This window comes from Amborella trichopoda, chromosome 4, assembly GCF_054954075.1.
Source record: "Amborella trichopoda isolate Santa Cruz 75 chromosome 4, AtrichopodaSantaCruz75HAP2 v2.0, whole genome shotgun sequence".
NCBI classification, from domain to species: domain Eukaryota; kingdom Viridiplantae; phylum Streptophyta; class Magnoliopsida; order Amborellales; family Amborellaceae; genus Amborella; species Amborella trichopoda.
In genome coordinates, this window is record NC_142339.1 from 47,027,672 (window position 1) to 47,051,299 (window position 23,628).

Consider the following 23,628-nt stretch of genomic DNA (forward strand, 5'->3'; position numbering starts at 1 on the left):
AATAGAGCCTCGTTTCAAATCCTTTAGAGAGTTTGGGAAAAGAAAACAAAGTTTCTATATAGTAAGCTTTATGAAAACAAAATAGAGCCTCGTTTCAAATCCTTGTACGAAAAGCACTTTTGGCAATGGAAAGCTGCATGATGACACTCAAATAAATTTCCAACACATAATAAAATTTGAAACTCAATCTACATGATGACTCCAAAATCAATTTTCAATATCGACAATAAAATTTGAAACTCAAAAAATGATAGTGTCTTTCGGATTTGTGAACATCTACTTTTAAGGTGAAATGGATGGTCTAAATAATTTGTTACAATATATATTCCTTTTAGAGTTTGAAAGCTTCCTTTTTTTTCACAACCATAATGGTCAAACTGAAATAATCGAAGTGGATGTTTCCCAATGTTTGAATTGTAATTTTCAATGAGTTATGAGGTGAGGTCTTACTTATTTTGAAACATTTCCCTCATTTTCCATAACCCGAGGTTTCGATAAATTCAATGATTTCATGGATTAAAAAGTTGTTCATGAGACCAACGTCCATCATAGAGATCGATGTTGTGAAAAAGCCCGACCTAAAAGTAAATAATGACGGTGTAGAAATATCCTTAAAACAATCATATTTTAAATGTTAAAAATTGCATTATTGTATTTTATTTTTCATATTCATGATCATCTTAATTAAGATCATAAATCTTTAACATTTTAAATTAAAAATTTGTCTTTAAGAATAGATCTGAGAGGTGATCCACACGGCTAAACTCAAAAACCCCATCCTTCATAGCTTCTTAATAGAGCCCGTGTTATCAGATTGGCTTCCAAGTCTTTCCAAAAAAATGAAGCAATTTGGAGTTTCTGAAGATTTTGGAAATTTTTTAAAATTTTCATATTAATAAAATACATATTTAAAATATATTAAAATAATAAAAAATATATTAAAATAATAAAAAATTTAAAAATAAAACAATTAGGAACTTTGATCGATTCAAAAAAAAACTTGAGAACTTTTTAAATTTTTTAATAATATTTTTAGATATTTAAAAATATATTAAAATAATAAAAAATTTAAAAATAAAAATTCAATAGAAAATAGTACAATTATATGCTTTGGCCGAAGAAGGAAAAGTATACCGAAGTCTTTTTAAAAGTTGTATTTTTAAAAGACAATTTTGTGAAGAGGCCGAACCTTCGATCGAGGAAGCCCAATCAGATCGAAATTGGCCAAAGTGAAGCGAAGCTATCAAATCGGGCAAAACTAAAAATAAAGTATAAACATTGATTTTCAATTATCAAATGGGGGTCATAAGAGGCGTAAAACGTTCCCCAAAACCGTAAATTTAGCTGTTCAAACTTCAAACTTTGGTAAGCATGGAGATGGAGGAATCGTTGTCCCGCAAGAGCACGGAAGAGTTGGCGGTGGAAGGGCAGAGGCATTTGGAGGACACCATTGCAGCGGCCTACCAGATCCTATGCTCCATGAACCAGGAGCTCTGCAACCCTTCTCTCTGGTCCACTGCTGATGCCGCCGATTCTTCTCACCACCATGAACCAGGCGGTGGAGCCCTAGAAGACGCCCGACACCGTTACAAGTGTGCTGTTGCTTCTCTCAGAGCAGTCCTCTCTGCCATTCCCACTTCTCACTCGGTAACCCTAATTCCCACTGGCAATCCTTGTCACAGAGAGAGAAACTATTCTTCCTCTGTAGAAATGATTGAGAGAGAGAATTGAAGATTGAATTTCACTGTTTTCTCACAAATGATTTTGAAAGAGAGAGAGAGAGAGGGAGAGAGAGAGAGAGGAATGACTCTTACTCTAATTGTTACAAATGACATTGAGACTATGACAGAGAAAGGAATGAATCTTACTCTAATTGTTACAAATGACATTGAGACTACGAGAGAGAGGAATGAATCTTACTCTAATTGTTACAAATGACATTGAGACTACAACCCCCTTTGTTGTTGTTGTCGATGCAGGAGGTACCTCAAGGCGCAGGACCCACTGGGTCATCACCAGATACAAGCGGAAAGAAATCAGAGTTGCAGAGCCTGGAAGAACGTGCTGCTTATTTGAGGAAGGTAATGCTATTCGTTCGTAATCATTTGAATAATATGCATGAATCAAGCAATAGAATTGTTATGGTTTTTGTTTGTTTTATAATAGCCATTTATTTGAACCCTTTATTAACGTGTACTTTTTTCGTATCTTGGTCTTATTGATCTTCATTCTTTTGAACTTCTTGGAAACATTACGAGTTTGATTTGTAAACCAAAATGTTAACTAAAAAGTACTAACGGAGGTAGAAGAGTTGAGTTTTCTAAATATTTCAAGAACATTATTCAAAAGGTGTTTCGTCTTCAGATTATGGAATTCGAGGTATTGAATGGGCTGCCCATTGTTGGGTATTTATCTATGAGTAATGATCCTTTGAGACCCTCCCATAGGCTGCAATTATGTAAACTTTAATTGCAGTGAGAATATAATATTTATTGCTTCAGTGACCTTGTTTTATTTCTTCAACTCTCTTAGTATGTAATTAGTACTCCAGTAGTGCAAGCAAGAAAAGATAACCATCATATAATATTGCGAAAATTGCATAAAACGCCCCAAAATGGACAACAACCTAACTTTTCCTAGTAACTTTTTTCCCAAAACCATGTTTCCTAGCAAATACCCCCAACTCATAAAAAAAGAAAAAAAAAAAAAAAACAAGACTAAAATACGCCTCCCTTATTTCACACGTTGACCATGGCAGTCCGGTGCTTAAGTCATTGATTTGGAACGGTCCGGCACTTCACCATGGTGGTCCGGAGTTTGGAAGAGGCTGTTCGGCATTTGTTTCTGGATTAATGAGCGCTCCAGTATTTATGAGCTACGGTCCGGAAAAATTGAAAATTGTGTCTGGACTAGGCGGCCCGGCAGTGTACAGTTCCGGTTCGGCAGAATGGATGGGTCTGGCAATATACAACCGCAGTCCGGCGTTTTCTTTTATTGGGATCTGAAAATGATTTGTTATGTACGGGAATGGTATTTTTATAAAAAAAATAATGAACTTTTTGTATTGGGGGGTATTTGCTATAAAACTTGATTTTTGGGAAAAATATACTAAGAAAAATTAGGGTGGGGGTATAGTTAACTTCCTTCAAAAAACATTAGGGTGGGGTAAAGTGCCTAGTCTATTTTTGGGGGTTTTATGTAATTTTCCTTATTATATTATAATAGAATTAAAGGGATTGGCGCTCAGCTTGCCATCATTCAGTAACCTGTCAGTGATAAAGAGAAAGTATACTATGTCCTTGCTGCTCTAGGGTGAATACAAAATTTTGTCACCTCAGTCACTGCTAAGCCTCCATTTCCCACATTTTCAGAGCTTCACCGATTGCTACTACAACATGAGTCCCTCTTCCATGGCCAACTTACACCGAAACACACCAAAATTCTTATGATGTGTTGATCATGGCTAGCAACCCTACAGCACTTAATGGTGGATGAGGTGGAAGTTGACGGGGTCGTGGCGATAGAAGTTGTTGAAGGCAGATTCCATACATTTCCAAATAACCAAGGGCATGGCCTTCTTTCTGCGTGCAATTACTACGCACAGAATGCAAATCCAGGGTATAGCATGGTGTGAAGTCAAATTTGTGGTTTCTGAAATCATACCACAGTGGCTGTTACTATTGGACAACGTTCAAATAATAATGAAGACAAAGTTGTTGCCATAGAAAATTGATGGAAGCTAACCATTGGGCAAGGAAGCTCCCATTGTTGGTCATTCCTGGAGTTGAATGATGAATCGAGGAAGCTCCCATTGTTGTTCTCTTAGTTTCAAATAAATGAGGGTGTCAATGTTTGACATCATCTTCTAGTTCATTGTAGTCATGAGTCACTCAGTAGGTTAAGTAAAGAGGGTTCAATTCGTTGAGGCTGATCCCGTAGTCAATCAGAGGCTAAAGAGGATTCAATCCCATTGTTATCTAAGAATCATAATTTGTTTGTGTCATGCTTATCGGTTGGGTAAACATTCCCGAACTTCCTTTTCCAATTCTAATAAAGGAGCTTCTTTGCCCCTTGAATTAATTCCTTCAGATGTGTGGGGACCTGCAACTGAAGGAGCTTCCTTGCCCCTTGAATTAATTCATTCAGATGTGTGGGGACCTGCATACTTCTTCATCCTATGTCAAATATGATGATTTTTCACAGTATATATGTGGATTTATTTCCTCAAGAAATAATCTTAAGTATTCAAAACATGTATACTATCAAGTGTTTATTTCTGAAGTCCTTCAACAAAAGAAAACCTGCCAACTACTATATTGCAAAAAGGGGTCCAAAATGGGTTGAAGCAATAATTGCAGAATGAAGGCAATGTTTTGAATAGAGGCCAGTTGGGAAGAATGTTGACGGCAAAAAATGGGTGTACCAGATAAAATACAAGTTAGATGGCAGTATTGAGCGATTTATAGCTTGATTAATGAATTCAATTAACAACATGGATTGAGCTATGAAGAAGCTTTTAGCCCAATTGTTAAAATTGTTATGGTTTGGTAGTCCTACCCTTTGCCGTCACATATGATTGATCTCTTTTTCAGCTTGATGTAAAGAAGACATTTATTCATGGAGTGTTAAAGGAAGAAGTGTATATGTAGCAGCCTCTTGGTTTTAGTCAAAAGGATCCCGCAAAATCTGTATGAATAGCATTGCCGGCCTAGGTGGGCTAGGGGGGCCCCGGGTGGACCAACTAGACAGGCTTTCCCTGGATGCCCGCCTAGGGACCCTATGCACCTGCCTAGTCCCTTGCCTAGGCGGGCGCAGGGTACCTGGGTGGGTGCCAAGGGGACTACGCCCGCCTAGGTGCAAAAATACCCATTGGGTGGGGTATTTTATTTTTTATTTTATTTAGATTATAAAAGATGCATGATGCATTTTTCATATAAAATCTGGACCTAAAACAGTTTACTAGACACCACTTGTCCTCTTTTGAACTTAGGCTGCCTAGGTTCTGGGCGATCGCCTAGGTGCTGGGTGGCCTAAAACCTCCCAGCCGCTTAAGCACCGCTTGGCATTTTTTGGAATACTCTGAATGGATCTATTACGGTCTAAAATATTCATTTCAAAGTTTTTATCTTGCAATAAAGGCAAATGGATGGACAACAGTGGATCACTTCGTATGCTTGTGAGCACTACAAATATTGTGATCATTCTCTTATATGACGATGATATGATAATTACTACAAATTTTGCAGGATCTACTAAGGCTTATCCAAGCCGGGTCCAGGAAGTTCTCAAATTCAAAGGGACAAATTGCATGCCATCGGGTTTTCCAGCTAAGTTCGCTTGGTTTTCCTAGTTCTATGCTGACGAAAAGATCGAAAGCTCATCATCTCCCTATAGTTTTGAGTACGAAACGGGATAGTGGAATGGGACTTCTCGTTCCACTATAAGACTCCAGATCACTTAAAAACTCGACAGATGGAAAACAAGCCCCCAATCTCCTGAACCTTAAGCAGCAATCCACTCTGACCGAGGAATGTTCCTTTCAAGGCCTATTCCCTTGTCCTGGTAAGCTTGCAAAACATTCAAAAGCAGGGGTTTTCTAGAGGGAGAGAAATGGGAGGGAAGAAGGGTATGGCAAGCATTGGGCTTCGATAGGAGAGGAATTTATGGATTGATGACGACAAGGTCAAGGGTCGCCATAGAGAGGGGGTTGAGTAGTGAAGCTAGCCTAGGATAGTCGCAAGCTAACAAGCCAGTGTCCGTTTAGAAAGCCAAGGCATTGAGACCAGAGAGACAAGCATAGGGTTGTGACATACTTTTATGTTTAAAGTCTTTGTATATTTTTGGCTTGGTAAGAAAGAATGAGTTAGATATTTTGAAGATGCCCCAACACCCATATTTCTTGAGGTACACCATGTGAGGACCGAAGATCAAATCCTCATAAAATACAAGAGAAACCTATAGCAGCCTTCGATATATAGCTTCAATGAGGGACATAATCCCTATCGTCAGTTGGTTGTCTTTTTGAGATGATCCAATGAACCAAGGAGAAAACAAATTGCTGCATGCTGCATTGATGCAGGGTTTAAATCTGGAATTCATGCTGCTGTGCCAGAGAATCCCTTTCTGCATGTGCTTGTTTGTGGAAGCATAAACTTGTCCATTGAGTACTACTAGGGAGATTGATAGATGATGCTACATTATGTGGATGACTTGTTTCTCACCAAGAATGACAAATTGGCATTTTTTTCTACATGCAAGGATCATTCTTATTGCCTCCAATGAAGCTACTGGGAAAGATTTGATACTTCCTTAACATATTGATGGTAACTTGTGATCTTTGAATCTTCATATGTTGAAACATTATTGCATCGACTTTTCTGCATAGGTTGACATGACATCGTGTCGTTGATTAACAGACCATTTAATCCTGTTTAAAGTTTACTTGGGGAAGTAACAGTTTCCAGCCTGAATTTTTATCCATATGAGGTAGAGTTGGCCAATTTTATGAGGGACAAATCTCTTGTCAGAGAGGAACTGCTTGACAATTTCAGGGTTGAATTTGATCCACTCTTAGCATGCATACTCAATAAATATAGGAGCTATATGCGACTCACTTGAGGTTGATTCTACACCTCTTTTTTATGAGAAGAATATTGTTTATATAAACTTCAGGAAAAGAAAAGATTGCAATAAGTATCAACATATCTTACATCAGGGATATGAATTTTCATATTTTAGGGTCCTCAGGTGTAGGTTGGCTTGGATTTTACATAATTGGAGGTTGCTATGAGGTAATGGTTTTCATTGGACAGCAGGATTGTTTTTTGAAGTAAGCATGAAACAATCCCTAGAGGTCTTTTATCATCAATGAACTGAAAGTATAGGTTGTAAGAGTACCCTTGGTTTTGAGGTAATCTGATTTGATGAGTTTGTCGGCAAAGTGCAGGTAGGTTTTATAGATTGGGGTGACAATATGAGCTCTATCTTCTTGGCATCTAACCTGATATTACACATGCACATGAAGCACTTGAAGTGTAGTAAGATTCTGTTTGCTAGTAGGTGTTGCAAACAGAATGTTAGCGGCCCATTGTTTCAAAAAGAGGACCGCTCAGCGCCTGGGCGGCCGCCTAGGCGGATTTCCCTGGGCGCCCGCTTGAACCTGCCTAGGCGGCCGCCCAGGGCCTGCGCCCCACCCAGGGTGTGGGGCGGAACTGCGGCTCCTTGAGGGTATTTTTGGGTCATTTTTTTAATACTAAAGAGGCAAAATTGTGGGTTTTAAAGGCTATTTAAGAGAGAGAAAACCCAAAAAAAAAAAATATTTCTACTGGATCGCTCAGGTTCTAGGCGCCTGCCTAGGCGCTGGGCGGCCTGGCCTCCCCCGACAGCCTAGGAGCGGCCTAGCACTTTTGAAACACTGGTTAGCGCTTCACGATTTGCAACGCTCAATTCCTACCAAAGGTAGGGGCCTCTCCCCACTGTCTCACCCAAAAAAAACGTTCTGTTTGCTAGTAGGTGTGGAGTGGCATGATTGAGCGTATTTATGCCCTAATTGATGAGTAGGTGGCATATGGATATGGCAACCTTTTGGTTTGAAAGATTAAGCTTGTTTTCAAAGCAGTTTCACATGTTGAATGAGGCAATCACCTTGTCAGACATATACTTGTCCTTTCAGGCAGCCATCAATTTGTAAGGTTGTTTGTAACTGCATGTATTTAACTAGTCTTGGTTATGGAAGTCCTATAAGAAAATTTATACCCAAGTAAACAAATTCATATTTCCATGAAGTTGCCTTATCATTAGTCACCATTCCTGACTGCCAAATATGATCCAAAGTCCTTCTGAACTTATCTATGCAATAGAAATGGAAGTTCATGAGAAAAATTCATACATCAATCTAAAATTTGAAATTTTCATTATAGCTAGTTGGCCATTGCATATAGTTAGCACAACCATTGTTTGCATGTCACTATTGTTTATCATTTTCTGCATGTCACTCTGAAGTGAGGTGTCTATAAAAATATTAAAGATTGTAGGCATATAGGAGAGTTAGGAGAGAATGTAAAAACTTATACAATTGTTTTAGTGACTGCCTCAAGGTGGGGTGGACCAAAGCCATTCCTCCTTTGCAAAATGCCAGCTTTTGGTCAGCCAGCCGGAGGTGGGTGCCTGCCTTGAGCCCAGACACACACCTCATCTTGTCCTCACCTGAGGTTAAATGCTCTTCTTTGATGGCATTTTGATTGTTTCCCCCTCTCAATGGAAAGGGAATGGGAGGTTCGGGGAGTATTAGGGGATGCATTCCAAACAACCCCAACTGACCCCGCCGCAACCCCCTCTTAAGGAATGCATTAGAAACTAAAGATTTTGTCTCTTTCAAAAAATATTGACATTTTTCTGCAGGAATTATACATGCACAAAAAATGGAACCTTTCTTTTTGAAAAATGGGCAGAAATATCATATTTTTAAAGAAAATTTTAAGATCGCTCACGTTCTGCAGCTTGAAGCAGTTGCCTAGGTCATTGAGATATGGGATGCTAAGATCCATAAAATGTTGTGAAGAAACTTGGTTAGTATGAGGATGACATTATAAGTTTCTTTATTTGTGCTGTACGTTTGTGTGGTATGTGTCCTTTAGGTTTCCATCTCTTGTCTCTTCCTCCAATAAATTATGTACTTGGTTTAATTTATGTCTCGTGCATATTTTATAGCTATACTTTTTCTTTTCATTGCCTCATAAACTACAAATAATGGGTTTCTAATCATCATCATCATTCATCAAACCTTCACTGAAGGACCTGCCTTAGATTTCTCCCGAACTCTACCACTGTAGTAAATTTTCTACTTCTCTAGCTTTAGAAGTCCTTGTATGAGGCAACTCCATTCACTTTGAGTGGACAATATATGAGAAAATCAGTTATAAACCTTCCATGGCTGGACTTCATAGATCCATGCTTCATTTGTGGTACCTGATTAATCTCCAGACCGTCGAGTTATTATGTATATAATTTGTTACCCCTTATTTTGATGGCTCAATAAAGCAATTTAAAGAGGTTTTGGAAGCCTTAGTTATATTATAGCTTCATAACATCTAATGAAATTGATTTCTCCAGACTGCATATCAGGAACGTTTTTTCTACATTCATTTACTTCCCATGGGCAGTAAACCATAAAAGAAATCGAGAGTTCGTCTGTCAATATTCCGAATTTTTCCAATGCTACTTAAATTCTAAAACCTCATTTTCAAAGAAGGTTATGCTCTCTCCCCTTTTGAAGGAGAGCCCCATAATGTCCTTCGAGACATAGCTTATTATCTCTTAGAGTTATGGTGACTTATAGGTTAGCGCGGTGTTTTAAGAAGAAAGTAGTCGCTTCAATAGTCTAATCTTTTAGTAAACCTCTGTATCCCACATTATTGAAATTTTGACTTTGTAAATGTTGGTTGAATTCTTCCAGTGCCTCTTTTATTGCTTCTAAACTGGTACCTATAATTCTTGTAATGTCTTCATTCCAATTCTCTTTGAACCTTAGGAACAATTTTCTTTTGGATAACTGATATCATCAAAGAGAACTTTTCTACATTTATTTATTTAGAATACCTGGGATTATCTTATTGCCGTCAATGGTACTTAATTGTGGGAATTGTGACTTAGACAAAGTACACTCAAGGATTTTCCTGGCATAAAGTTATTGATACTGCTATATATAATGATAAATTAAGTTTTGACGTGAACTATTATATGGTCTTTATCTATTAATAATTTCACAAATATCTGAATGTGATTTTTTTGGCAACTTGGCCTCAATATCCATCTCCCCAGTTTTTATCTTTCTTTAACGTTGATGAGTTGGATGGGTCTTGATTGTTTTAATTTCTTCTCCCTAATTGGATTTTTAATTTGTTCCTTTTATGCTCTAATTTGCGGCTCGGAAAACGTGTTTATAGCTTACAAAAACATCGAAGACCATTTTGAAATATTTTTATCGCTATCTTTTTTAGCTACCTCTACTATTCTTACGTCATTTTAACTTGCAGGAACTTGCAAACAAAAATAAACATCTCAAGCTTGTCATAGATCAGCTCCGTGAGCTCGTTATGGATGTATCCATGTGGCAGAGTCCATGTTCAGTCTGACATGAGCCTGTTTGGTTTGGTCAGTTTTCCCATTCGGGCCTTTACCCGAACCGTTGCTGTTTTTTTCAATTTTTTTATGGCCATGCTCATTTCTCAACCCTACTCCTTTTCTTTCATTTTCCTACTGAGTTTCGTCTTTGCTGGTTCTGTATAAAAATCAATTGTTTTACGAAGATGGCCTTATGATCTCTCACTATGCATCTAGTGGATGGTCTTTTGTCTTTCTTGTTTGAATTCGTAAAGAAGCTTTCGGTGAAACTTTTAGACAATAATGATGATTAACGAAGGATACAGAAGGATATGGCGAACTTATTGCTGCTATGCTTTAATCAATGTTACATTTCTGTGCTGGGGCTTAGTGAAGCCCCTGTCCGAATGGAGTAACTTGAGCAAGTCCGAGTGTGTGAGAGAGGATTTTCATATAATTAGGGAAAAATCCCTTAAAAATAGAAAATTTCAAATAATTTACAAGTGAAGAAAGTAAATATTTGTGAATGATCGAAAAATAATGCAAAGAATATGCACATGGACAAATCTGGCACAAAAAATTTGCTGTGAAGTCTCTCAAACTCAAACTCATCCGATAGATAGCACCCCAAAAAAATAGTTCTTAAGAGGCATAAAACCAAAAGAAGAAAACGAAGGACAGATAAAACATACCATTGTGTTTAGAAAAAAATAACCTTTTGAGTTTATACAAAAAAAAAAATTCAGAAACTTCGAACTACCATTCTTCTTGAGAAGAGAATGAGGCAAGGTGCATGCACACAAAAAGTTATATCACAAAATAATCTGTCTCATAATATTATTAAATAATAATAATACTATGGTCGGTGATGTTACAATCATAAAAAATCTGCGTACACAAAAAATGAAAAGATACATAGCCAATATATATGTATCTTTGCATAAAACGCCACAAAATAAAATTTTTTTTTGACAATAGCATAAATAATACTAGACTCAATAATACTAAAAATTAAACAAATTTCTGAATTTAAATATAAAATCAAAATTACCCCAAATTTCGAGGTTGATTTCCCAATCTTCGTGGTGCTCAGTATGATTGATGCTTCATGTCTTTGCTAAAGCTTCTTTATGAAGCCCCAATTAGAATCCCCAAAGCAATTTAAGGTTTCGACTTGGGAGTTGGGACCTAGGAAACCCACATCCTTGAAAATTTTGGATATAAATTTAAAATTAAAACTGCAAAATCCCGAGTCTTCGTATTTTTTTTTGTGGAAAATATAGCCTTCGCTGGTAAAAGATCGTAAAGGTAAGTGGGCGTAGGGTTTAATTTTTCATCGAAGACGAATGGTTGATTTTGAAGAATTGAAAAACTTTTAAAATCAGCCAAAACCTTACCCAATTTTTCTATCTACAGAATCTGTGAAATCCACAGATTTTTCTCGATTCTATGGTTTTTAATAAGTATATCAGAGAGAAATGGAAAAGGGTGGTAAATTTCTGGTTCCCTTTAATTGTTGATTCAACGCTGAATACTCGGGCGATAATATAGCAGCTCGCCTGAGTATTGTACAGGTACCACATTCCCTAATTCTGTACATCAAACTCGTCGTCAGCAAGGTACCGAGAGTACCTCAATCGAGTCCAAGTTGACTCTGGAGGTCCCAACTCTATCGGAGACTCGTTTCAGACGAGCTCTCCTGAGAACAATATTTAAATTACAATTTGATAATCAAATTATCTAGAAAAGAACTCTTGTAAACATATCAGTTTTTAAACTCATCTTTTAGAAGAAAATTAATTAGAGAACTATTTAGAAGTATCATAAACTGAAGGCAGCAATAATCGAATTGAAGTAAAAAACAAAATGAAAATAACTGCTGCCTTCAGCTGGGTACCACAAGGCTAGGAATGATAAACTAGAAATTGTATTTTTTATTTGTTTTGAATTATATCATTTATATGAACTTTCAACAAAAAATATCATTTATATGAGCGTGTGTACTTCTACAGGAGTAAATTGTACAATTGGATCAGAGCCCTGACCACGCAGTAAGAGCTTCTTCTATATGAAACTTGCTGGTCATATTGGGTGAATATTTGTTTCACCCATTGTTTTCAAAATCGCACGATCGCTAACTGTTAATTGCTCAGTTAGATCGGAATGGCCGGTTCCAGTTTTGGACGGTTAGGGTGATCAACCGGTATTTAAAAAAAAGAAAAATTATCGCTAATATACCTTAATTTTAACAAAATTGAAAAAAAAACCCCAAACTTCTCAAAACCTTATCTACATCCCTTTCACAATTTTCGCAACTTTTTGGATGAAAATACCATTTAAGATAGTCTTTTTACCATAAAGGCATTAATAAAATTACAGGACTTCGAGTCCCGTAATACCTTGAAAATATATTATGGTTCTTAATGTATCGTAATACTGTAATACTTTAATAGGTATCATTTTATACCGTATTTAAAATACGGCAATAACTTCCATTAGCATTACGGTACTTTAAGTACCGTAAAAACTAAAACCCATTTTACTACCGTAAAAACTAACCCATGTTATACGGCACTTCAAATGGCGTAAAACATTTTCTCTTTATTATATTTATCTCTTTCATCTCTATTTTTTTTTATGTTTATTTCTTATTTCTCTCTCTCATTATATTTAATATTTATCTCTTATTTCTCTCTAATTTTTTTTTTATCTCTTCTTTCTCTCTCTAATCTTTTCTCTCCCAAGGATATTTGGCCGTGTCCAAATTGGCTCGTAGAGTAAGATTGTAGAGAGAGAAAGAAGATATAAAAAAAAATGAGAGAAGAAAGAGATAATATGAAAGAGAATTAGAGAGAGAAAAAATTGATAAGAATTAGTGATAAAATAGATAAGTATAAAGATAATAAATGGCGTAAACCTTTTTTATGTTTATCTTTGTCATCTCTAATTTCTTTTATGTTGATCTTTTCTTTTTATCTCTATGTTATAGAGACATTTAAAAGGTCGTAAACCTTTTTTTCATAGAGATAGAAAGTATAGATCAACATAAAATAAATTAGAGATGAAATAGATAAATAAAAAAAGTGTTTACACCCTTTTCTCATTTTGTTTATATTTATTTATTTCATCTCTAATTACTTTTATGTTTATTAATTCTTTCTCTCTAATTCTTTTTCATATTTATCTCTTCTTTCTCTCTCATTCTTTTTTATCTCTTATTTCTCTTTCTACAATCTTACTCTGCGAGCCAATTTGGACACGGTTAAATACCGCAGTTTGGGAGAGAAAAGATTTAGAGAGAGAAAGAAGAGATAAAAAAAATTAGAGAGAAAGAAAAGATAAATATTAAAAAGATGAGAGAGAAATAAAAGATAAATATAAAAAAAATAAAGATGAAAGAGATAAATATAATGAAAAAAGATTTAGAGAGAGAAATAAGAGATAAAAAAAAATAGAGAGAAAGAAGAGATAAATATTAAAAAAACAAGAGAGAAATAAGAAATAAACATAAAAAAAAAATAGAGACGAAATAAATAACTATAATAAGGAGAAAAGGTTGCCGTATAACATGGGTTAATTTTTACGGTGGTAAAATGAGTTTTAGTTTTTACGGTACATAAAGTACCGTAATTGGCTTCCATAGACTTTAATTAAAATACCCTAATGCTAATTGAAGTTATTGGTATTGGGGTACTATAAGTACCATAATATATTTTCAAGGTATTACGGTACTCGAAGTACCGTAATTCTATCAATACCTTTACTGTAGAACAACTAAGGTAAAGGGTATTTTCGTCCAAAAATCACAAAATTGAAAAAAGGGTGTGGAGGAGGTTTTGAAAATTTTGGGTTTTTTTTTCCCATTTTATTAAAATTAAGATATATTAGCGATAATTTCCCCAAAAAAAAATTTCAAAAAAAAGATATAAATTCTATAAAATAAGGAATTTGATTTATAACACATTTTTAAATATTTTTTACATTATGGTAAAGATTAAAAAAAAATTTGGTCGTTAATACTCACTTTTATATTTTTCCATCTTTTTTAAAAAAATTTAAAAATAGCCATTGGAAAATATAAAATGGTTTAAAATTCATTTTTTTTATTAATTTTCAACTTCATTTGAATATTTTTTATTTTATTCATTCTTTATATGCTTTTCATATTTTAGTAGACTTTTTTTTATATTTTTTTTCTACATTTTTTTTACCGCCTAGAACTTGCCTAATTAGAGCGGTTGAATCGGCTGGTTTACCCACCCATGTCCGATTAACCGTTCCTATTCAATTTTGCCAATACCGGTTTCACCTCATGAACAATTTTCAAAGAGGAGAAAAAGTGAAAGTGGATTTTGTGATATTTTAAAGGGAAAAGTTTATATAAGGTTGCAACCTTAAAATGTAGAACTACGGATGCACCTAAAATATCCATCAATAAAGGTTGTTTTAATGTTGAAAAACCCTCTAATTGATCATCTCGACATCGAGATGTGTGATCATGAAAAAAACAGATTTTGACTTCTAGAAATGGTGCATCTTAGAACACATTATCTAGACCGTCCATTTTCAAGAGCTTCATATGCTTACCGATCTACCTGATTTTAATCATTTATGGAGTTTAAAATGTTATAATTAGATTTGAAAATAGATTATGAGATATTCTTAAAAATATTTTACATCAAAATTATATGTTATGATAAAATTTGAAGGTGTGCCTTAAATGGATTGTTTAAAGTTGCAACCTTACGGAAACCGCACCCTATTTTAAAAGGGTTGATCAGGTTGTCCATCAAGAGGTTCTGGCAAGTTGGTCAAGGACCTTAATCTTGGGCCCATAAGTGCTTGGCCCCTGTGTGGAGGGCACCGAGACCCGTCTTGCCCACTCGGATTCTCTCCTACCCTCCCTGTCCGTAACATCCCTTTCTTTAGCATTATGCTTGCAGGCTAAGTGGTACGTGCGCCGGCATGTGCGACTTTGGTGGAGTTTACTAGATAAAGCCCACATCAGGCTTGACCGGGGCAGATATCAAGATGGTGTGGCAGTGGTGCATGGTGTGCGAGAGTATGGGCTAGTGGCTAAGGATCCTTGGTACGAGACCTTGGGCAAGATGGTGTGAAAAAATGGCTTAAGACTAATCCAAATAATGGCTTGGTTGGCTTAACCTTAGATCGCTTGACCCAATGGGACATTGGTGTGGACCAAGTGAAAGAGGTGAGCTATCGCATACGCCTAGCTGGCAGGTATGTAGACCGTGATGGTCATGATTGGGTATTTGAATTTATGTAACTATCCTAGACATAGGTGTATGTAATAGTCATTAGCCTTGTAAATCTAGGTCTAGAAATTAAAACAATTATTTCATAATATATAGTTTGTATCATTTAACTTATAGAGTTACGGGTTGGGTTCGAACCCTAATCTAGATCCGAACCCAACCCAATAGGATCGATGCTGGACCCGGACCTAGTCTCGACCTGACCCAATTGCCACCCCTAGAGCTTTGTGAGAGAGGGAGTGAATGTGTAGTGAGTGAGTGGGCTCAATAGCTACTGTAATTGACCATGCATGGTTTGATTTCCCCCCGCCCTACAAAGAAAACACCCACCTCCTTGAATTGGGCCATTTGGGTATGCATGAAGGCTTGGGAGTGGACAATGTAATTGCAAACCAGGAAGGTTGGTAGCGAATGTTGTGCTGCCCTTAATTGAAAGAAAGACCTATGTAATCTTATGTCGGAAAAATACAATTTTTTTTTAATAATAATCACCCCTTATAATTTTGGCAACGAGATCACTCACAGGTGGTCTTATTACAAATAATAGAAATTTCAAAAATAAATAACACATCAATAAAATAAATCTCAACTACTTAATACCATTCATACAACTTAATACTATACTTGAGAATATAAAATAAAATAATAAACAATTAAAAGAAAAGATGTTAGAGATTACCTCAATCGGGCTTTTTACACCCCACACCGGCTTTTTATACCCCACACCAAGTCACCACATCCAATGGTGTGGGATCAGCGATCTAGCGTCCATCTCAAACCGAAAAAACTAATTTCGGCTAAACTAGGTAACCGTCACTAAATCTCTACAAAACCCTAACTCCAAAATAATTAGGCTCAGACTCTTATTTTTCCAACCCTTATATTAGATCATGAGAGAGAAAGAGTCTCTATATTGGGCATGCCCCCTAGGGTCCTTTTTAGAAGAGAGAGAGATTTAGGAGAGAGAGAAAGAGTAGAGAGAGAAAATAAGAAAGATCCTTTTTAGGGGAAAGAGAATAGAGAGAGAAAATAAGAGAGACCTTTTTAGGGGAGAGAGAGAGTAGAGAGAGAAAAGAAGAGGGACCTTTTTAGGGGAGAGAGAATAGAGGGAGAAAATAATAGAGTAGGGAGAGAGGGGCGTGGCCCCTAGGGAACAAAGAGAGAGAGTTTGTGGGAGAGAGAGGTGTGTTGAAATGGGGGAGAATACTTTTATTTATAGTGAAATTTAAGTCTAGGGTTTCTTTAGGGTTGCCTATAGTTTGCATCTTTTTTGATATTGAATATGGACAATTGATCAAGGTGACTTGTGTGATGAGAGATCTGAGCCGTCCATTCTATAGATAGGTCATCAACATTATGTAAGGTGTATGAACCATTATCTCCCTTTCTTTAAACCATTTTTCTATCAATATATTTAAATAAATTAAATCCATTAAAAATATAGTGCATACCATAAATTGCATGTTTCATCTCATATTTTCCATAAGAATATTTCAAAAATATCAAGTCAGGATATTCCTTCAATAATCAAGATAAGATATGGTCAATATTTCCTAATCAATATTTGACCACATGCTGCAAGATGTAGTTACCATATTTAACAAACTTGAAGACAAAGCGATAAGATAAGGTATCCAAGGGTGGGGCGTGCCACCCATGTATGGCATGTGGGGCCCTACCTAATACCCACATGGTGGGCCCATATACACTATGGGCCTCATGTATTTTTTTAAAAAAATAAATATTTTAAAATTTAAACAAAATGAATTTTAAAACATTATAACTTTGTAAATTAATAACTTCATTTTTCGAAGTCCAAAAATAAGAAATAAAATATCAAATGACTTACAAAAATTCAAATAATAAATCTAAAATAATTTAATAATAAAATCAACACAATTTAATTAATATGATGGGAAGTGGATCCATATGGTTCAGGAATTCAATCAACGATCACGGGGTACTCCACCTTCAACTATGGACTATAGACCACACTTGCTTTATCGAACCGACCTAGTGTTTCCCATGACCCACAGTCCAAGCAGGGGCTCATTAGCGGATCGCCAAAATCTGGTCGATGAGCCAAGGAGTCGCAATCTCAGTCTGTGGATTACAGGTCCTCCCCCAGAGACAAGTCAGGGTCACCATGACCTGATGTGACCACAGCTCTATGGTGCATAGGGGTATCTCTCGTACATTCATATGCTTCACCCAAAGGTGGATATGTAACTTTTCCGAACGATTTATCTATATGCATGTCGTGTGATGGAACAAGGATGAGGTTTTGGCCCTCGCCTCTATAGGCCTACCATCACACACAAGGGTCACACGGTCCCTCGGCTCACTCATCTAGGTATAAGTTTCGACCTCATCAAGGGCTAACCCAAAAAATCTTTTCGGTTTATTTTTTCTGCCCAGGTGCCTTTGGTTTTTCAATCGACTGGCCTTGATCGTCAAGCACAGTCCGTTATCCGTAAATATCATTTGCTTAGTATGGTCTTCGAGGGACTACACTCCTACTGAGTTTATGTTCCACTATAATAAATATTTTTCATTACCGCCTTTAAAGGCCACATAAACCCAACATTAATGACTTATCACAATAGTGAGTAAAAAGGACTATATAAACCCCTTGTTTGGACCTATGGAGGGCGGTCGTGGTTATACGCCAAGTGTATAGTGAAGTAAGAGGAGGCGCTCTTGTCTATTATTAGGGGTGGCAGTGGGTTAGGTTTGACTGGACCTGGACTCAAATCTGAATATTATTCGTGTTCAGGTTTTGGACCTCGACTCGACCTTTCTCCAAAATTTGAACACATACCCTGATCCAAGGTCGAGTCTACTCGATAGGTTTCAAGTTTGATTGGGTCCATTGCCATCCTATGACTATGAGCTTCATTTTTTTTTTTTTCCCCATTTTTCACCATCATATACCTATATTATTTGTTACATTTATAGTATTACACAACATTTATGAATACCCACATTCCTTATTGTTTTATGTAATAATTGGAAATTCTTAAAAAACAAACATATTGGCAACATTTATGAATACCCACACATACCCATTTATTCAGGTCAGACCCATACCAGAATAGTATTCAAGTCTAGATTTTGGACCTAGACTTGACCTTTCGGATCCAAAATTTGTACTCATACCCGGAACCGAGGTCGGGTCCATTGGCACCCCTATTGACTATTGCTTGTGTTGTGACCTCTTGTTTTATTTGTTATTTCCTCGAATTTGACATGCGGAAGGTTGGCCAACCCTTAGTATGGGTAGTAGACAGGCAGGCACTTAGAAATTTAGATCCATGAAACACACAATTTCAGGTCTCAAGGCGGCTCCTGCCATGTACAAAACGAGGGATTTGGGGAGTAGAGGGCCAGGCCAATACGCCACTTTTTCCATTGGTTCCCATGGTTTGGTATCGGGAAATTTGATTGGATCACAATATATTTTTGCAGGGTGAAGAACAAAACAAAGCAATCCAGATTCCAAACGCAAAGCGCTCTACTTAAAAACCTCATCCTCATCCTCATCCTCTGTGCCTAAACCCACTGACACCTCACTAACCAACTACTTAACAAGCAATTAATCAACCACTAATCACTATCTCCATTTAGACCAATCGTTACTTAACTCCTGTCCTGTAACAAATCAACCCCCTTGTTATAATCTAATTGCGACCGGACACCTGTTCATAAAAAATCCCAGAAATTCCAACCCCATTCCCACGGAGCCCGGCCGCATAAGAATCAGGCCTAGCGAGACCCGCCCCTCCACGTGGCTCGCGCCCTAACCGCAGGTAGACGCGCCTTTGGTCTCTAACTTTTGTGCACTGCGCTGCTCCCTCTCGAGTAACAACGTCCTACCTGTACTCTTTCTCTCTCTAGACTTTCAATTCTCTCTCTAATTTTTTCTTTTTTTTTTTTATAGGATAGCTTTTTATGTTCCCTTAAAATTTCAACCGTCTATGTTTTAATAAGGGGTTCGGATCGTCTCAATCATAATGTCAAGTCTTTATACTGTGGTTTTTTTCTTTTTTTTTCTATAAATTGTTTTAACACCAAATTTTAAACGTTCATTCCTATATTAAACTCGCACTAACAAAAAATTAAAAAATATATATTTTTAATAAAATAAAATAACTAAAATACCACTAAAAATTTTAAAAGGTATGTTGGTCATTATTTTTTATCGAAAAATTATTATTAATATTTTTTATAGGTGCTCCCAATGAAAAGATTGTATTTACCAAATTTCATATTGAAAAAAATTGTATTAAAAAAACTAATATTTTGAGACGTCGGATCTAAAATCAAACGGTGAAAGGCTCCATTGATAAAAAAAAATAGAATAGATTGCTGTTTGGTTGGGGCAACACCCTTTTTTTATCTTTAGAGTAACTTTCGATGACCGAGACAGAAGATAGAAGTAGAAGCCGGTCCGATAACCGAATCGCAACGGCCACTTACCCCAGTTCAAAGTTAAAGACAGAGTGGAGAGAGAGAGGGGGCAGAGCTTTCGGGTTGATAATTCCTAAGCCATGGTCCCTTTCGGGTTCTATAATGGCGGATTAAAGAAAGATTAAGCCCCTTTGGAAGTAGCCGGCGCGGCCCAATTAATGTAAGCATTATTTTAATTAATCTCTCTCCCTTTCCCTATTAGACCTGTCCCTTGCTCCGGACCCGTTCCCCTTTCTCCACACTTATAATTGGAGGGTCACTGCCCTCTCAACCCACCCACCCCTCTGAGGCTCGGAGAGATGGAAGCTGTGTTCGATTTCGAAAATGAGCATCAATGGTTTGATTTCAGACCTGAGAAGCTCCTTGTGAAGTGTAACAGCACTGCGAGCTCGGGGTGTAGTACTGCGACTTTGGAGGAGGAGATGTGTGAGTGGCAGCATGAGCTGAGCGGGCTCGATGGCCGGAGTGTTTACCAAGATGGAGCCCCGCTCATTGCTGACGAAGATGAGTGGATGGTTGGGGGCGAGGAGGAATGGGAGGTGAATGGTCTGCTGGAGTCGATGATGGATGAGCCGAGCTGGAGTGATGGCGGGAGTCAATTTGGCGTGGTGTCAGATGATGAGTGGGGGGCGCGGCCGGTGGATGAGGGGGATGACAGTAAAGGGCTGAGGCTGGTGCACCTTCTGGTGGCAGCCGCCGAGGCTGTGACAGGGGCCGCCAAGAGCAGGGACTTGGCGTGGGTGATATTGGTTCGGCTCAAGGAATTGGTCTCGCCCACCCAAGGCTGCAACATTGAGCGGCTCGCGGCCTACTTCACCGAGGGCCTCCAGTGCCTCCTCGAGGGCCACGGTCCGAAGCCCGGTTCGTGGCCCGACCCCCAAGCTGACCTCATGGGAGCATTCCAGTTGCTGCAGGATATGTCGCCATGCATAAAGTTTGCTCATTTCACTGCCAATCAAGCTATTCTTGAGGCAGTGACCTCAGAGAGAAGAGTCCATGTGTTGGATTTTGACATCATTGAAGGGGCCCAATGGGCTTCCCTTATGCAGGCACTGTCATCACGCACGCAGGGGCCGGCCCCTGTGCCGCACTTGAGGATCACTGCAGTGACGCGTGGAGGGCAGTCAGGGCGCCGGGCACTGGCAACCGTTCAGGAGACTGGACGTCGGCTTGTGGCTTTTGCTGCCTCGATTGGGCAACCTTTCTCGTTCCACCAGTGCAGGCTCGACCCGGACGAGAAATTCAGGCCTGATGCAGTGAAGCTGGTAAAAGGCGAGGCTTTAGTGGCCAATTGTGTACTTCACCTACCACACTCGACATACAGGACCCCTGGTTCCGTGGCCTCATTCTTGAACGGGGCCAAGGAGCTCGGGCCTAAGGTCGTGACCTTGGTGGAGGAGGAGATGATGTCGAGCACCGAAGGGTTCGAGGCGAGGTTTATGGAGCTCCTGCACCACTACTCTGCAGTCTACGACTCTTTGGAGGCGAGCTTTCCGCAGCAAGGGAGGGCAAGGGCGATGGTCGAGAGGGTGTTCTTGGGGCCGAGAATCGCGGCCTCTCTGGCCTACCATCATCAACAGCATGGCCGCGGTGGAAGCTGGGCTGAGTGGATGGGGAGTGTGGGGTTCAAGCCACTGCCAGTGACCTTCTTCAATCACTGTCAGGCCAAGCTCTTGGTTGGCCTGTTCAGTGATGGATTTCGAGTCGAAGAGGCTCGGAGCAGGCTTGTGCTTGGCTGGGGATCTCGACAGTTGGTGTCCGCATCGGTGTGGGGACATAATTGTCATTCTTGCAAAAAAAAGGGGTTATAATTCTCCCTTTTGAGGAAATAAATAGGATGAGATATTTATTTTATTAAGTTGGTGTGCCAAGTCCTCTTTCTCTTTTTCAAATCTTCATGGATTTTTTACTTTCATTGAGTGGGATTTACTGTTGAGGTTTGACAGTATCATTGTTCCAACTCTTTTTTTGTTTGTTCTTTTGTTTTAGGAGGGAGATAAAACGGAGAATTGATGTATGAATAATTGGTTCATTTGAATATGATCTCCTGCTGCTTTCCCAATCTTATAAAAGGAAACGATACCCTTTTTTTAAATCAAGAGAAAAACAAGTCATGTGTTATTTGTGTCAAAAGCTAGGAAGCACTATCATGAAGATGATGCTGAAGAATTTTGAAAAAGATTCCAAGTGGTAAACTAGTTTAATTGTTTAATAAATGTTCTAATGGTGGGTTAAACCATACATAGCATGATGACTGTAGTGTTTTAAAACCCGGATTCATGGGGTGGATTGTTCACCTACAAAGCTACGTCGGAATGCTAGATTAACAGTTCAGAATTTAAGAATAAAATGTTATAAATAAATAAAATAAAATCAGGGTTTATGGGGTAGGGATTTAAGAGTACCTAACAAAACATTAAACTAGTGTTCGCAATATCGGAACCAGCCAGTTAGATCGGAACCAAGCACTACATTAAACCAATGTTAGCAATATCAGCCGGTTCAACTCGGAACCGACCAGTTAGATCAAAACCAGGCACTACATTAAACTAATGTTCACAATATCGGCTAGTTCACCTCGGAACCGGCCGGTTAGATCGGAATTGGACATTGGCCAGTTTCGGTTTTGGTCAGTTTTGGTGATAGGGCCCGGTATTTTAAAAAACTTAAAAAAAAATTATATAAAATCTCAAAAAATAAGAGATTTGTTTGTAATGTATTTTTTATTTTTTATTTTATCATTTTGTCAAAGATTGGAAAGTGTCTTAGTGGTGAATACTTACTTTTACATTTTTCCCATATTTTTAAAAATTTCAAAAAAACCCTTGGGCACAAATCGATTTTTTTAAATCTATTTTTTAAACTTATTTTCAACTTCAGTTGGAGGTGTTTTATTTAATCATGCCTTAAATATACGTTTCATTTTATTTTATTTTAGATTTTTTTTACCCATTACTCGGAACCAGACCCTAGCTGGTTTCCGATGCTGGTTCAATTTTTCAAAGACTGCATTAAACAAGCTTAAAGGTTCGATTTTTCAAATACTTCATTAAACAAGCTTAAAAAAGAAAAAAAAATATGAGGGGGTTTTAGAGTCATCAGCTCATCGTTAAGCAAGTGCAGATCACGGCCCAAAACCATGGCTCAATCATCATGAGAAATGCCTTTTTACCCGTCTTTTCTCTAAGTAAATTCCTTCAAAACTTTCAAAATAGATCCCAAATAATTTAATAAGATTAATATACTAAAATATCACTGCCCAAAACCATGCCTCAATCATCATGAGAAATGCCTTTTTACCCGTCTTTTCTCTAAGTAAATTCTTTCAAAACTTTCAAAATAGATCCCAAATAATTTAATAAGATTAATGTACTAAAATATCGGAAGAAACCTTATTACTATAATAACATGGGTGTACCTAACTCTAATCAGCTCCAATACCCAACGAGTCTTATGCAATATATCCTGCTGCCTAATAAATTCCTTATTTTATTTTATTTTATTTTTCTTTAAATGAGGTTCCCAATATTATGGGATTTCGATGTCCTTTATTTATTTGGCCAAGTCTTGTGACTCTGATCTCAAGCCTGCTAACTGTAAAGTGTAAACTGAAGGAAATGTCAAATAAGAAAAGGACCCAAATTCTCTTATTTTGAAAATGGGAACAAGTCAACTTTTTTAAGGAAGAAAATGAAAAAGATTAAAGCATAGAGGTGCCACATAATTTTGAGTTAGAACATCCTAATGAATCATGAACATTTATGTTTTTAAAGGGACATGT

At 37.5% G+C, this 23,628-nt stretch overlaps 2 protein-coding genes and 1 long non-coding RNA gene across 5 annotated transcripts; 2 read left to right on the forward strand and 1 right to left on the reverse strand.

Annotated features, from left to right (window-relative positions):
- The first annotated feature begins 1,334 nt into the window (after positions 1–1,334).
- LOC18995751 (mediator of RNA polymerase II transcription subunit) lies at positions 1,335–10,441 on the forward strand. Of its 3 annotated transcripts, none has more exons than XM_006846572.4 (3): positions 1,335–1,647; positions 1,980–2,081; positions 10,035–10,441. In XM_006846572.4, exons 1-3 carry the CDS (start codon positions 1,372–1,374, stop codon positions 10,131–10,133), a joined length of 477 nt encoding a protein of 158 aa, XP_006846635.1. In that variant the 5' UTR covers positions 1,335–1,371; the 3' UTR covers positions 10,134–10,441. The 3 variants fall into 3 exon arrangements, with proteins under 3 accessions (XP_006846635.1, XP_088721485.1, XP_088721486.1); XM_088865359.1 differs by lacking the exon at positions 10,035–10,441 and adding an exon at positions 5,247–6,682; XM_088865360.1 differs by lacking the exon at positions 10,035–10,441 and adding an exon at positions 3,372–3,729.
- Positions 1,646–2,009, reverse strand: LOC148782530 (uncharacterized). Its single transcript, XR_016054564.1, has 2 exons — positions 1,921–2,009; positions 1,646–1,702 (listed from the first exon to the last, which is right to left on the reverse strand). It is a non-coding gene; the product is annotated as an uncharacterized LOC148782530 (long non-coding RNA).
- An 8,859-nt stretch (positions 10,442–19,300) lies between the features above and the next one.
- Positions 19,301–21,911, forward strand: LOC18995752 (protein NODULATION SIGNALING PATHWAY 2). Its single transcript, XM_020668644.2, has one exon. The coding sequence runs from the start codon at positions 20,147–20,149 to the stop codon at positions 21,656–21,658; it is 1,512 nt and encodes a 503-aa protein (XP_020524303.2). The 5' UTR covers positions 19,301–20,146; the 3' UTR covers positions 21,659–21,911.
- Positions 21,912–23,628: the final 1,717 nt, after the last annotated feature.